Source organism: Seriola dumerili, unplaced genomic scaffold (assembly GCF_002260705.1).
Source record: "Seriola dumerili isolate Sdu_G_001 unplaced genomic scaffold, Sdu_1.0 BDQW01000002.1, whole genome shotgun sequence".
NCBI classification, from domain to species: domain Eukaryota; kingdom Metazoa; phylum Chordata; class Actinopteri; order Carangiformes; family Carangidae; genus Seriola; species Seriola dumerili.
Genome location: NW_019174257.1, coordinates 9,881,099 through 9,895,159, shown reverse-complemented (window position 1 = coordinate 9,895,159; position 14,061 = coordinate 9,881,099). Strand labels below are relative to the sequence as shown.

Genomic DNA, 14,061 nt, shown 5'->3' with positions numbered 1-14,061 from the left:
ATGAAGTCACAATATCAGCAGAAAGAAAGACTTATTAGTATATTCTTGTCAAGTCAACATTGAAGTTACAGCAAGGAGCTCTACTAAGCAACCAACAAAATCCACTCTGCTGCCTCTCTCACAAGGCAAACATGGGTGATTTAAAAGATTAGGGAGGGGAAATGCCTGTGGGTTGTTTACTTGACTAAAACTTGAATCATTCTAGCAGTCAGCTGAATTTTACCGTGGACTACTTCCTCTGAACACGTCTCTTAATCAGGCTGTTGTACCTCTAAGATTAAGAGTTTTAAAGTCCTGTTAGACATGAAATGAGATTGAGCAAATCAATATTTGGTAAGCCTGCTCAGGGTGTGAGAATGTTTGACTTGTCACTGACTCCTCCTCTCCTCTCCTCTCCTCTCCTCTCCTCCTCTCTTCTCTTCTCCTCTCAGGTTCACTGCTTCTGGACTACCCCCTGCTGTGACCTTTCACCTCTGCCTGCCTAATGATCTGACCTCTCCTTTTACATCCCTCCGTACCACCTCTTCGTCCCTTTCTCTTGTCTCCCAGGGGATGGTAGGAGTGAGGACTCAGAGGGAAGAGGGCAGACTGGGTCTGCCCTTTCTGGCTGCTTTGTCTCCTTTCACCTTAACCTCTGTCTACCTTCTCTCATAGCTCCCCCTTTTCTCTCTTCTCCCTTCTATACTCCCACTGTCTTTTGGATGCTTCTCTCCTTTTTGTCTCCCTCTATCTCTCTCCACCAAAAAGTCCAATCTGAATAAGCAATGCTGCTCACTCTTTACCCTAATGTGTACTGTAGGTTGGGACCCGATGGAGCAGGTTATGTTGGAGGAATACTGATGGCAGCGGAGGGAGAGAACTAAACTAGTCACACAGAGACATCCGGCAGATGGACAATAAGGGAAAGGGAAGCAGTCCGTATTTGATTTAAACAGCCAAGTACCTGAGTGTGAAATTGGCTCAGATGCTCCTGAGATAGAAGAGAACAATGCATAATTGTCTCTTATTCTAACAATTTTCCCATTTATGAGCCTCATAAGTGTGAAATTTGTTTTTTACTCTGTTCTTTTTGGCGTGATTTTTAAAGCCACAAATTAAAAGACAAAGAATTTACAGGCTTTTCCTTTAACAACCATCCTACATATGCAATGTGATTGCTCCTGATTAAATTGTCTGCATCAAAGTCACAGCTCGGCCAGGGGGGTGGAGTAAACAGCCTTATTAGCTGCTAACAAAGCCTCCCAGATATGAAACCATGCCTGCGTTTGGTGCTAAAGCCAGTGGGAGATTATCCAGACTGCAAATACATGGGCGACTGAGATGCCCTTTGTACCACACAACAGAGGGCATTTCATGGGCAGAGCGCTGATCCCCTTACTGGTGTGCAGCTGAGGCAATGTAATCCCAAATTATTTAACCAGATTACTAGAGCATGAGAAAAAATTCTGCCTTTGAATTATGTATGGGGGGGTTTATGTGTAAAGATATGAGTTCCAGTGTCAGTGTGATTATGTCCCTCTAAAGCCGCGATGGGAGTTGATCTGTAAGTGTTATCAGCATACAGGTGAAGGGCAGGAAAACACATAAACAGATAGAAAGTTTTTTTTATCTCAGTCTGCATAGGTGCTTGCAACCCTTAAGTGCAGCTCCTTCAAACAGCATGTCAACCCTTTTTAAGCCCCAAACCAAAACCTAACCACCTAATCTGAGATGTAATATGACTAAGCCAAAAAAGGGAAAAAAAACTGTTTGGAATATCACTTACTTGGCAAATACCAAACCTTGCAAACAAAGAATAATCTGGCATTGCCAGGAAGATTTTTGGCAGTGAGGTTAATTCAACCCCGCATATGTATGAACCATTCCAGGCTGTTTGGCAAGAAATGGCACAGCTGGGTTGGATCCAGATGATGCCAAATTAATGTGTCTACATCCTGAAGAATACCAGTGAAAAACAGTATTTTATTTCCTCCAAAAACAAAGACAAAAAAATTGTCTACAGAAAACACAGTATAATATATCATGCTTAAATAGGCTTAAAACTGACCTGACAGCAAAGTTTTTCCTAATTCCGTGGCAGCCACTTTCACAATTCTGTATATTATTTTCAGCTTTTCAGCTTTGCTACTTAGTTCAGTGTCTCTTTTCTCTCCTCAGCGACAAGATACAGCTGCTGACCCTTCAGCATTTGATTGAAATATAACTTTTGACAGCTCCAGCTGTGGCCTGGTTACTCTCACCAACTGGATGTACTCATCCTGGCAGTAGACCCACACTTTTTCACTGCCTTGCCTTCTCCAAAATCCAGTGTGAAGAAGAACTGGATCTCAAGTTGGGGGATGACAGTGATGTGATTCAAAACACATCAAAGGGCAAAGAACTGTGGAAACCTGACATTTTTATATCAGCACATGCACAGTCACATTGGTTTGGGAGGGGTTGGTCAAGTGATGTGGTCAAAAGCTCCACAACAGCCACTGATTATAAATTGTGGTGAGTAAACTGCTGTTTTAAAGGTCAGGAATGAAGTTTAACAAATGCACAAATGTTAAAGTAACCTGTTACTTAACAGCAGTAGGGTAATCCAATCACAATATGCTAACCATGACCCACACTGAAAGACAGCACAGATAATCAGATAACAATTACTTAGTAGTGTTGGCACAAAAAGCATTTTTATTGTGTGACCATGGTCCTGAACATGTATTGTTTTGAGAAATGTACTAATCTTATTATTACATCATTCTAATCAAGTTCTTCATAATCTTGAATTAACAAAGATTATCCCAAGATTGGGATGGCATATTAGGATAAAAAGACTAATATAAATTAAAACTCATTGAAAGATATCGCTTTTAATCTCTTTTTCCATTAAATAAAAGCAATCCAAAACTCAAGAAACAAAGAGTAATCATATTAAGTTAACTTTAAGTCAAAAGATTTACAATAAAATTAAAAATTTTCAGTAATCAGTAATGAATCATCTGTAATGGAGTACATTTGACAGTAAGCTTCCCAGTCTGGTGTCTGCTGCCATATTGTCTGATGATGCAGTGATGTCCAAATCTCATCCACCGCCTCTCTCCCTGCAGCAGGCACCTGGCCAGCTATCGACCGGACCTCACTCATGGTTTTTGGGTCACAAGCTGCAACAGGAAATCGGATGACTCCCCTGTCCTGTATCCTATCCACACACACACACACACACACACACACACACACACACACACACACACACACACACACACACACACACACACACACACACAAACACACACACACAGGTGCTCCGCGGGAAAGTCAGAAGATTTGCTGACCACCAGCTCTGCTGCCTTCCTCCGACATGAGTATCTGTCTCACACCAGAGAGAGGGAGTGGTAAAGAGAGAGGCAGAGAGGAAGAAAAAGAGAGGATGGAAGAAGAAAGGGAGAAAGGGATAATAAAGGAGATGGACAAAGAAAAGGAAGAAATAGAGATTAAAAGACAGAAGGAGAGAAAACAAACCCGGTTAGGGCAGGCACAGACAAAGAGAGAGAGAGAGAGAGAGATAAAGAGACAGAAGAGGAAAGTAATCATATTAAAGGGCTGAAGGTCTCAGTCAGACTCACTCGCTGTTCTGCTGCAAAGATGAATGACAGAGCTAGCTCCAGCTGTGTGTACACGGGTGAAAGATGGACAAAATGTCAGCAATGACCTCAAGGGGTAAAAATCAAAAAAGTTGAATGTGAGTGTAGGAACATGAAGATACTGCAGTGTGACTGCCCAGCTGCTAAGCCTCACCTCAGACATAAAATGGCAGCTTGCACACATGTCCTCCCAGTTGCACTTTCTTTGCACTTAGTTGAACTGCTGATGTATTTTTTTCCTGATTCATTCAGAATAAATTCACATAGCAATGCAGGAATCTAATATAATAAATCTATGGGAGACAATGTTTTCATGTATGTGGTTGGGTTTTTTTTTTTTTTTTTTACAACTATATATTCCTGTTTCAAAGTTTTAGTGACATCCTCAGCATTCCTCAATGTAGAAAGGAGGAGTTGCTCTCTAATTAAACAATACTATATTTTTATATTATGTGCATCATTTTTAATTATTTCAACATCATCTCTGAGAAATCATGTCTGCAACTACTGGAGAAGTACTCAGTCAGGGATGTGAGGCAGACCTGCAGTAAATCAATAACACTTTGTTGGGAACTTATTCAAACCCACATTGACCAATTTTTTGGCCACCTGGGGGCAGCGCAACAACCGATATTAGTATGCATTTGGAGTTGTGTCTCTGGCCACGTAATAAAAGTAAGTCCAATATTCACTTTGCTTTTAATGCTGAGAAAAAAAATATGTGGTTTTTGCTAGATGCTAAATGTGCCACTAGGTTGCCCACCTAGTCTGTCTGTTACTTGGTGCAGGGCTAGTGGCGTATAGTGGGTTTGACTGCTGATGTCTGTGCCTGAAACCAAAGCAGATGAGATAGCAATGAATTTTATTCAGTCATTTAGTCCATTGTTGATGTACAATATTGTTTAGTCCAGGTTTAAACTTCAGAATGTATAAGCCAACCAATTATCCTGGTAGCCTACATAAAGATGGCCGTCTCATATCTTGCCTCAAAGAATGTTGCACGTTTTGGAAACCAAGTATATTTTCTCTTGTTTGCTAAAACTTCCACCTGCTACTTGCTTGCAGTGATAAGAAATTCAGTGATAATTTATATTCAGGAATACCTTTATTTTATACATTTGGACTTTTCGTCCACTGATATATACTGGGGATTTCTTTTTCAGCTTTTTTCCAGCACGTTGCTTCTGGCAGCTGTCTACCAAGTCTGGACAGAAAACTTGCTCTTGCTCTTCTGCTCTAATTCATGTCCATCCCTGAGCTCATTCCTACTGCAGGGCTGCAGTGTAGGTACACACACATGGCATACTCCCTCAGGCTTGATGGATGAAAGATGACATAACATACATCTATAGTAGTTGTGTACACATGAAACATATTGTGCACAACTCAAAAGGTATACAACAACAGTCGAGATGAAATACCAGCTGTGTGCATATTATCTTTTCTTATTCATGTCACAGACCATATGATAGTACACTGACTAGAAGTGGAAATGCAACCAGTTACTGAACATATGTTGTGTATATACGGTATATTAACATAACATGCAACTGCATTCACAAAGTCATTTTAACATACAAACATTTTGATACCACTAACTTTCTTTCTTTGGTAGCTTAATGAATAAAGGCCTTGCTTTCCTTTTGTGTTGTATTTTTCCCTTGAGGAGAAACTTTGCAACAACAAACACAGGTGAAGCAGTTAAAGTGAAAGTGATGCAAAGCCTTATTTTGACCAATTTCTGCACCTGTGCCAGCCTTTTAAAGTTGCATTCACAGTCTTTTCGTTGAATAATGTATAAGAGGCCCAAATGGTGTTTTTTCTGTATTTATACAGTAGTTTTATTCATTATTCATGTGTTGATTCATGTGTTAAAGTAATTTCGTGCACATGAGCCATGCTGAACTGCAGCAAATCAAAACTGAACTCTGCATAGTACAGCAGAACAGACCTGTCTGTTCCCTTTCATTGCACACACACTTTTCCTTAAATTCAAACTCAGTCTTCATTCACTGAATATGTCTTGTTACTTCACTGCCTTTAGGTATCTGTGCAGATATGACTGTAAATGCCCACAACGCGGTTCCATTAAATGGTGGTCATTGGCTCCCTCCAAGGTTATTATTCTAGCCAACTGAAAGTCTGTCAGCAGGTTCAGCTTGCGGTAATGAAATGTAAACGTGGATAAAACATTATATAGCCAATGATACCCCTGTTTCTCTGATAGTTTATGTTGTTTCCCATAGCAACAGATGCTGAGGCTGGATGCTGGAGCTTCAGAGGACCAGTGCTAGTATTATTGTTTAAACATACGATTGGATTAGGGAGGGGAATTTCTGATGTAATTGACATTAAAATGAAATATATGTAACATGACTAGTCTACAAAGAGAGATAAAGAAAAAATGGAGTGAATGCAGGTGGAGCTGCAAAACAGGAGAAAAAAGAAATACACCTTGTTTGGTAGAACGTGGTTGCTCACAGAAGATAATACATTTACATGCATGGTCAAGCCCTAACAGTTTATCATATTTTCATATCTGAGATTGCATCCGGCACCAACCACAGTGTCATTGCAGCCACTAAATGGACTGAATTTCAATATTTAATATTACTCTGGCTGTAGTATGGCTGCACTAGTTTCATCAAAAGGGCTAAAGCAGTCTTAAAAGAATAGTTTAACATTTTGGATATACACTTATTGTCATATCTGGTGATGCAACTTTAATAGATTAAGTGATGAGGACCAGGCTTAGAGACAAACAGATGGACAGATGGCAGGTTACAGGACTGGGCGTCCGCACCATGAGCAGCACAAAGGGAAACACAGAGAGACATTAGCAAGTGACTGGGGAAAAGGTTGGTGATATGATATGGAAAACATTTTTTTGTTTGTTTAATCAGCACAAATAATCAAGTGATAAACATAAAGTGTAAAGATGACAAGTTGTGGTTTTATGGGGTTTATATGTTTGACTATTTTTTGGCTATCGGCTCAGTGATTTTCTGGTGTCTTCACCTTGAGGTTGCTACACTACCAGGTAAGACCATGTAGCAACCTCTGGGGCAGAAAAATGAAGCCAACACAGACGTACTAACAACTGCATGGGTCTATGGGTAAGACTCATCTAGTCATTGTGTTAACATGCTGTGTTAGCATGCTAACACGTACCCGCATCTAAGTGGGAGCTACTGACAGGCGACAATTTTTACATCACCTGCTCCTGGCAAGAAACCACAGCTAGAGAAAACTTATAGCACCTTTAAGCAAGAAGTAGCATGTTAATAAATGAGCTTTAGATATATTTCTGAACTTTGGGCAGAGCCAGCCTAGCTTTTTCCCTTATTAACGCTAAACTGCCTCCTGGCTGTAGCAATAATGTGAGTGGCATAAATCTTCTTGTCTCATACTTGGTAAGGGGAAAAAATGACCTAAACTGTATAACTATTCTTTTAGCAAAGGTAAATTTTGATTGTTTTTAACAATAATTTGAAGGTACTAGTCAGGCAATACAATTTAATGAAAGTTTAGGAAGCAGCCCGCTCTACATGACTCAGCTGTTTCTGCTGATATGACTTCCCTGTGTGACAACCCTGTTGATGTAGTTTTTCTACCTACTACATTAATAGCAATCACTAGCCCTCGCTAACCCGCCCATAAGCGTCACTGATTCAAATTGCAGCCGAGGCAGAGGGGGAGCAAGAAGAGAGCCTGGCTGAGCAAACAGCCTCACACACTGAGAGCTGAGGCAGAGAGAGGAACACAGAGCGACGAGCGAGCGGCTGGGGATCCTTCAGTGGTTTTTCAGTTGCATGAACACAACCGTGTACCCCCCAGGATCTAAAGATGTGGACAGAAGTCGGAAAGCTTGTGCTATTACATTTGTTACTCATGGAGCTCTACTGCGCTAAAGGTAAGACTCTTGTCTCAGCGAGAAGGTGAATTTGCATCGCATCACGGACGGCAACGCTTTGGGGGATCGTAGCCTACTGAGAGAAACGGCTTGTCTCTCAAGTGTGGTCCGCGTCCTCACAAGTGCTGCGCTAATGTGCCTTTCAAAGACTCCTGTCGTTGCTCACATGCAACGGCACACACCTGGATGGCCACTTTGTTCCGGGCTATGAACGCAACCACCGGTGACATTAGGTGACAATACGCGGAAGAAAAGATCGCACAACCTAACACGTGTCTATTTCAGTACGCTGTTGTTTCAGTTTGTGGTGATGTGGACACGAAGTGCAGCCTGCAGTAGTATGCGTTTGGTTATTAGCATCTGCAGCTTAATAACGATTTTAGCAGATTTGCCTTAACAGATCTTTGTGTTTAAGTGTAAGCAGGACACTGGTGACAGGCAGCCACGGTCGCGTTAAAGGTAGACTATTGATACATAAACAACAGGCAAGCCATAAGAGTCATAAGAATAATGCAAAACTATACGTAATATTTTAACAGGGTTAGATTAGAGAAAACACACGAATTAACCAGTGATTACAGCAGCAGTGCTATCGGGGGAAGCCTATCTATTGGATGATTTAGAACAGCTATAGCACTTTTCAACCCCAAATACTCAGAAAAATATATCATATAATATTTGTTTGTGTTCTGGGCTGTATGTGATCTGTTTTAGTGTTATTTGAAACATGGAGATTGATGCAATATATCAGTTAACCCCCAGAAATGAAGAAGCTCACCAGTGTAAACACTTTGTGGTTGAGACCTCTTTTGCCATAGGCTGGTGTTGATGAAGTACTTATACAGCTTCTTTCCTGTAAGTGACCACCATTTACCCACTGTGTATCTATGGTTATAAAATGTGATTGTTAAAGAGACTTTAATGCACTTTATGGTGTTTGTAACTCTCATATCTTGTTATTCTGATTCTACATTCGTTCAAGATCTATCTACATTCCCTCTGATTGCTTTTTAATTTTTGCTTTTTTGTTTTTTTTCTGACAACATAGGAACTCATACAGAGTCAGAGTGTGAAACTGGCCAGTTTCAGTGTAAGAACGGACGGTGCATCCCGACCCTGTGGAGATGTGATGATGATGATGATTGCTCAGACAGCAGCGATGAGGAGAATTGTCGTAAGTAGCCCTGAGTCCGTTACACTCTGGCAGATGAACACAATGATGCCTTTGCTTGCTTCCCAGCGGACCTTGAATATAACTGCTATGATATATGTTACAAACTGGAATCTTAATCTTTACACACATTTGGTGCCAGACCATTATTTGATGAAATAACACACTCCGCTATTTGATATGGGCTGACACATAGCTGGATAACAGTATATGCTGTAGATAACTGATAATATCCATGTTGTAACTTTTGAATGAATGAAGTTATACTAACTGAGAGTAAGCTCCTTATCATTTTGCCTGGGGCCCCTCTGGAAACTCCCTTTTTAGTTGTTAGTTTGCAGACTACAGTGCAGGAGCTGCTGATCCTGGACCACTGGTCAGGTCACATGGCCACAGGAATTTTACTCATTTCTTACCAATTTTCACTTCAAGCAAAGCAAACCTCTGACACAAGGAGAGCTGCTGCCTCACTGGGTCAGAGCGGGGGCATTTCATATTATTATTGTTATTATTTTCTCTATCTTGCTGTGGACTGTATCATCATGTCAGTACTGTTATCTGTAAGACAGTTCACCCTGCTATAATGTCTCATAATGCTTTGGATATATAATGGCTTCAGAGATTGTGTCATAACTAAAATAGGGTGATACAATTGCAGCGTTATGTGTCATGACATCTCACTGCTGTGTAATGCAGCATGCGCTAATGCAAATACTGTGGCTCTTAGATATGGTTGATCCCAAATTGGCTGCTCTTCTGTTCTCAAGGGCGCCTCTGCTTCTGTGAGCACATGAGTTGTAAATGGAGTTTAAAATATAGAATTGCATATACAATACTGCATATACAAGTATTGTATTATGTGCCTAATGGATGTGTGAAAAAGACCAGTAATGTGTGATTCTGGTTGAACTGCCGCTGACTGTGTTGCATTCAGGAAATTGCACAGACAACCAGCAGAGTAATCATCGCTTATAAATTTGTCATGGTACTAATTGCTTGAATGGTTATATTAGTGGCCAAATTGATTCATCACTTATCTTGGGGACTAGCACACCAAATCCATGATTCTCTCATCTCACACGCCCACCCTGGTGGTGGCCGCTGATATCCTGGGAGTTCCCTGCATGAATGTTGTGACATTTACAAGCGCGTCTCATTGACTGCAGAGACTGACTGGGATTATTGGACATTTAGTGGGCAGCGCTTGATGGAAGTGGAATTAGATTTTAATGAGCTCCCCCTCGCTCTAACAGGTGTGCTTTACTTTGTTGTTCGGTATAGGCGTAGCTCATTGAGACTGTGAAAATGGGACTTAAGCCACAAGGTGACAGACTCTTCTTGTACCTGAGCCACTTCGTCTGTGGCAGAAATGTGCTCTGGCTCTTTCTTCTTTCTTCTCTCTTTTTGCTACATATCCTGTAAGCTTAAGATGTGGTTATGCTTTCCTCTTGGGCTCCTCTGTCACTCTCCCAATCTCTTTCCCACTCAGTCTCTATATCTTTATGTGCTTTTTATCTCATGCTGTGCCTTATACTCTCTTCCGATCCTTGCTCCCTCTCTCCCTTCATTGTACCTGCCTTGCACTCTCTGTTCTTTGAGTGCTCCAGTTCTCAGCCTGTTTTGGAACTTGGGTGCTTCCTTCTAAAAACTGTCTCACTTCCTCGGTGTTGTAGCACCCACTAAGGGGTTACCCCCCCACCATTTTTAAATCTCTTGTGGGCACCTTGGCAGTGCGAATGCCAAAGAGGCTATGCCTACTTGTCTTACACCCACAGAGAGCATCAGCTGACAGGTTGGTTGGAGATAAATCCAACAGCGTGACTCCGGTTGCCGGAGTGATGCTCAATGGCTGGCAGCGGGCCAGCCCTTCGAGCAGATGCCAGCACTACCACTGTGCCCCCTCCCCAAAACCCAATATCATCAGCAAAGCTCAGTGGAGAGAAGGAGGAGGTTAAGGAGGAGAAGGAGGAGGAGAAAAGATGGGACAGATTTGATTGAGGGGAAGAGGATGGTGTAGAGCAGAGATGATCAAAACAGGAGCAGAGTAATTTGGAGAATTGGAATAGCAGGGGGGGCAAATGGAGAGAGGAGGAGCTTGTGTATAATTACAAGGGCAAGGGTAAGGTTAGCCTAGCAACAAGTTTCACTTCCCTCATGGTGGCGTGGCTGTACATCACATGATTGACACTGCTCTATCTCCACAAAGAATTCTAACATTCCCTCAGCTGTCACTGGTCTTCACTTCTGACTTTCAAAATAAAACTACATAATGAAAAACTGAAAAATGGGAAAACTGAAACGTCCCTTAACTATAGCTGGATCTAAAATCAATCTACGTCAAGATAAATTGTCTTATTTACCTGGATAAAGGTGATGAGACTGTCTTAATATATCAGTGCATTTTATGTCCTTTCATGTGTTGCATCACTTGTGATGTTTGTTCTTCTGAACTTCTGGTTAGATGCTACTGGTTGTTGTAACTGTAATTGGTTTAATTATATGAGATTCAGACAATTTAAGCATAGAAATTTGTAATATGGGTAAATTTAAGTTGTTTAGATGTATGTGATAGTTGGGTTTAAGTAAATTTGCAATTTTTGTCCTGCACCAATCCAGAATTATCCACTGAAATTAGATTTTGAACAAATTATAAGCACTCCTCGAATCCCCCCAAGCAGTTTTGCAGTTGGGCTTCATTTGGTATCTGTTGCACAGAGTGTTTACACCAAAGCACAAGACCTAGAAACAACTACATCATCGAGACTTGTTGTCACTTTGACTCATGTCATGTCCTCTGCAGTCTGTGTAGGCAACAATGGGCACGTAAATACACCTGGAATGATTCTATCATACGATACACGTCCCAGCCAGCTATAACAGTTTGCACGTGTTTGTGTGTGAGTATGAGCTACAGTATCTGTGCGTGTGCCATCAGTCAGTAGTTGCATCACCCATCTCATTGTACACACAAACACATGCAGGTCTCTCACAGCAGGGATTACCTCTCCAGCATCCTCCCTCTAGCAGCTGTATTAGAATAAGCCTTGCTAGATTGGGTTGTCTTTTGTGTCTAGACTCTCCTTTTCTTTCATTCTCTTCTTTTCCTCCTCCTGCTTCTCTCCTCCCCTCTCCTCTCCTCCCCTCTCCTCCCCTCTCCTCCCCTCTCCTCTCCTCTCCTCTCCTCCCCTCTCATCTCACTTTCCTTCATTTTAACGTGGCTCTTGGTAGATTCCGCTCTTGTTGCCACTGGGAACGGTAAGATGTGGTCGGTGGTGGTAGGTGGTGTGTGGGTGGTTGCTGGGTTTTTTGTGCATTGTGTGTGCCGTCTGTGTTAGGTTGATCACAAACGCTTACATGCACTACGTGTAGCTGTACATAACGGCACACTTACCCTCTACACGCGTGTATGACCTATATTTCGGCTGATGGAATATACAGAAAAGAAGGCCTATATCATATTTTTACTAGCGGATTGTAAGTGGCATTTTAAACATGCCAAATCCAAAGTGCCACTGTTAAAATTCATCTCATATCTGAACCTCATGTTAGCTCTCCCTCTGTCACATCGCTGTATATTCTTCAGCCTCTCAAATAGCCTTGGTTCACATTGCAACTGTAAAATATCACATTATCACGTTGTGATGACTGAGTTGTGCAAGGAGTTTTGCTTCAATTGCATTCAACGAGATAATCAATTGGAAAATGAACTGCCATTAGTTTAGGTTGTTTTGGATATTTGATCTTGCAAAAATGCCAAACATTTTTACTTCGTTAAAGCTTCTCACATGTCAGGAATTTCTGCTTTTTATTATTTTTATATAATTGTTTATTGAATATCTTTGAGATTTTGCATCGTTGGTTGCGATATAAAACAAGCAAATTCCGAAGGGCATTTTTTGATACTTTTTTAGATATGTAAGACTATAAGATAATAAGTTAGTGCTTGTGCCTAGCGTAAGCGATTCATACAGTGCTAAAAACAAGTCAGGAGGATAGGGGACATAATTCTGAACCCTACACCCTTAATTAACCCATGAAAACCTAGTCTTTCACAACAGACACGGGAAATGCGAAAGGAGAATCACATAAGGTGAAAGAAAGTTCCTGTTGATGTGTTGTGTGTGTGTGTGTGCTGTGTGATGTGTGTGTGTGTGTGTGTGTGTGTTGTGTGTGTGTGTGGTGTGTGTGTGTGTGGTGTGTGTGTTTGTGTGTGCTGTTGTGTGTGTGTGTGTGTCACAGCAGGACAATGAGTCTGAGCTGGTCTGAGAAGGGGAGCCCGTCTTCCAATGCAGTCTTGAGACCGGCTTCCCATAGAGGAGACATACAACAACATTTCACGCCACTTGCTGTGTGTGTGTGTGTTATGATGGTGTGTCTTTTTTCTATTTCACACACACAAAACACACACATGATACATTAATTTAAGAGACTGCAGAGAAGCGCTTCAGGCATAAAGGCATTGTGTTGATAGGTTCACAGAAACCACATGGTCACCTGCTGACACACACAACACCACACACACACACACACAACACACACACACACACCACACACACACACACACACACAACACACACCACACACACACAACACACACATTATAACATACATACATACACAGCTGGGTGTCAGACTTTTAAATGGCGCAGTATGAGCGTCAAGCGGGACCGGTAGTTTTAATCAATTACACACAGACACACACAATACAAACACACACAATGAGTATGTTAGGAGCAGGCACGTGTGGCACCACTCGCATAGATTAAAACAAGAGAGACACACTGCTCCTTGAAAGAACAATGTACACATACGCAAAAGATTTGAACTGAGGCAAGGCTAAAATTTATCATGTTAATATCCAGTGCAGTTTCAACTAGTATTACCTATTTTCCTGTAATCTGCAAAAATAAGCATTAATACAGACCTTTTGTTCAAAACAACCCACACACAACCCAGTGACACGCGACTCCGTATGTTGTGTCATTTATATGTCAGGTGTAAGCAGCTGCCAGTATTGGTTCCAGAGAAAAGAGGACCACTGCTCTCTCCTTGTGACTTACTGAGACCACTGTTGGATCTATCTGTATTGCTGTGTGTGTGTGTGTGTGTGTGTGTATGCTTTCATCTGTTTGACTTTGTGTGTGGTGGAGAGACTAGCATTTCATAAAAGAAGATGGCAACACCATAATAAAAAAAAAAAAAAAAAACAAAAAAAAAATGACATCACTATTTGCCCTTCGAGAAATAAAGCAGTTTTTTTTTAAACCCGGCTAGTTGGTAAACTTGGCCATTTAAGATAATTCCGTGGTTTCTCCATACCCAATTTGGGTCTTATATATATTTCCCCACAG

At 41.3% G+C, this 14,061-nt stretch overlaps 1 protein-coding gene across 1 annotated transcript in view; it reads left to right on the top strand.

The window, feature by feature from the left end:
* The first annotated feature begins 7,464 nt into the window (after positions 1-7,464).
* LOC111221492 (low-density lipoprotein receptor-related protein 8-like) overlaps positions 7,465-14,061 on the top strand; it is a 167,402-nt gene continuing 160,805 nt past the window's right edge. The window contains exons 1-2 of the mRNA XM_022744908.1: positions 7,465-7,539; positions 8,588-8,713. Of these exons, the coding sequence (XP_022600629.1) occupies positions 7,473-7,539; positions 8,588-8,713 (193 nt within the window). The 5' untranslated portion in view covers positions 7,465-7,472. The remainder of the gene's footprint in view (positions 7,540-8,587; positions 8,714-14,061) is intronic.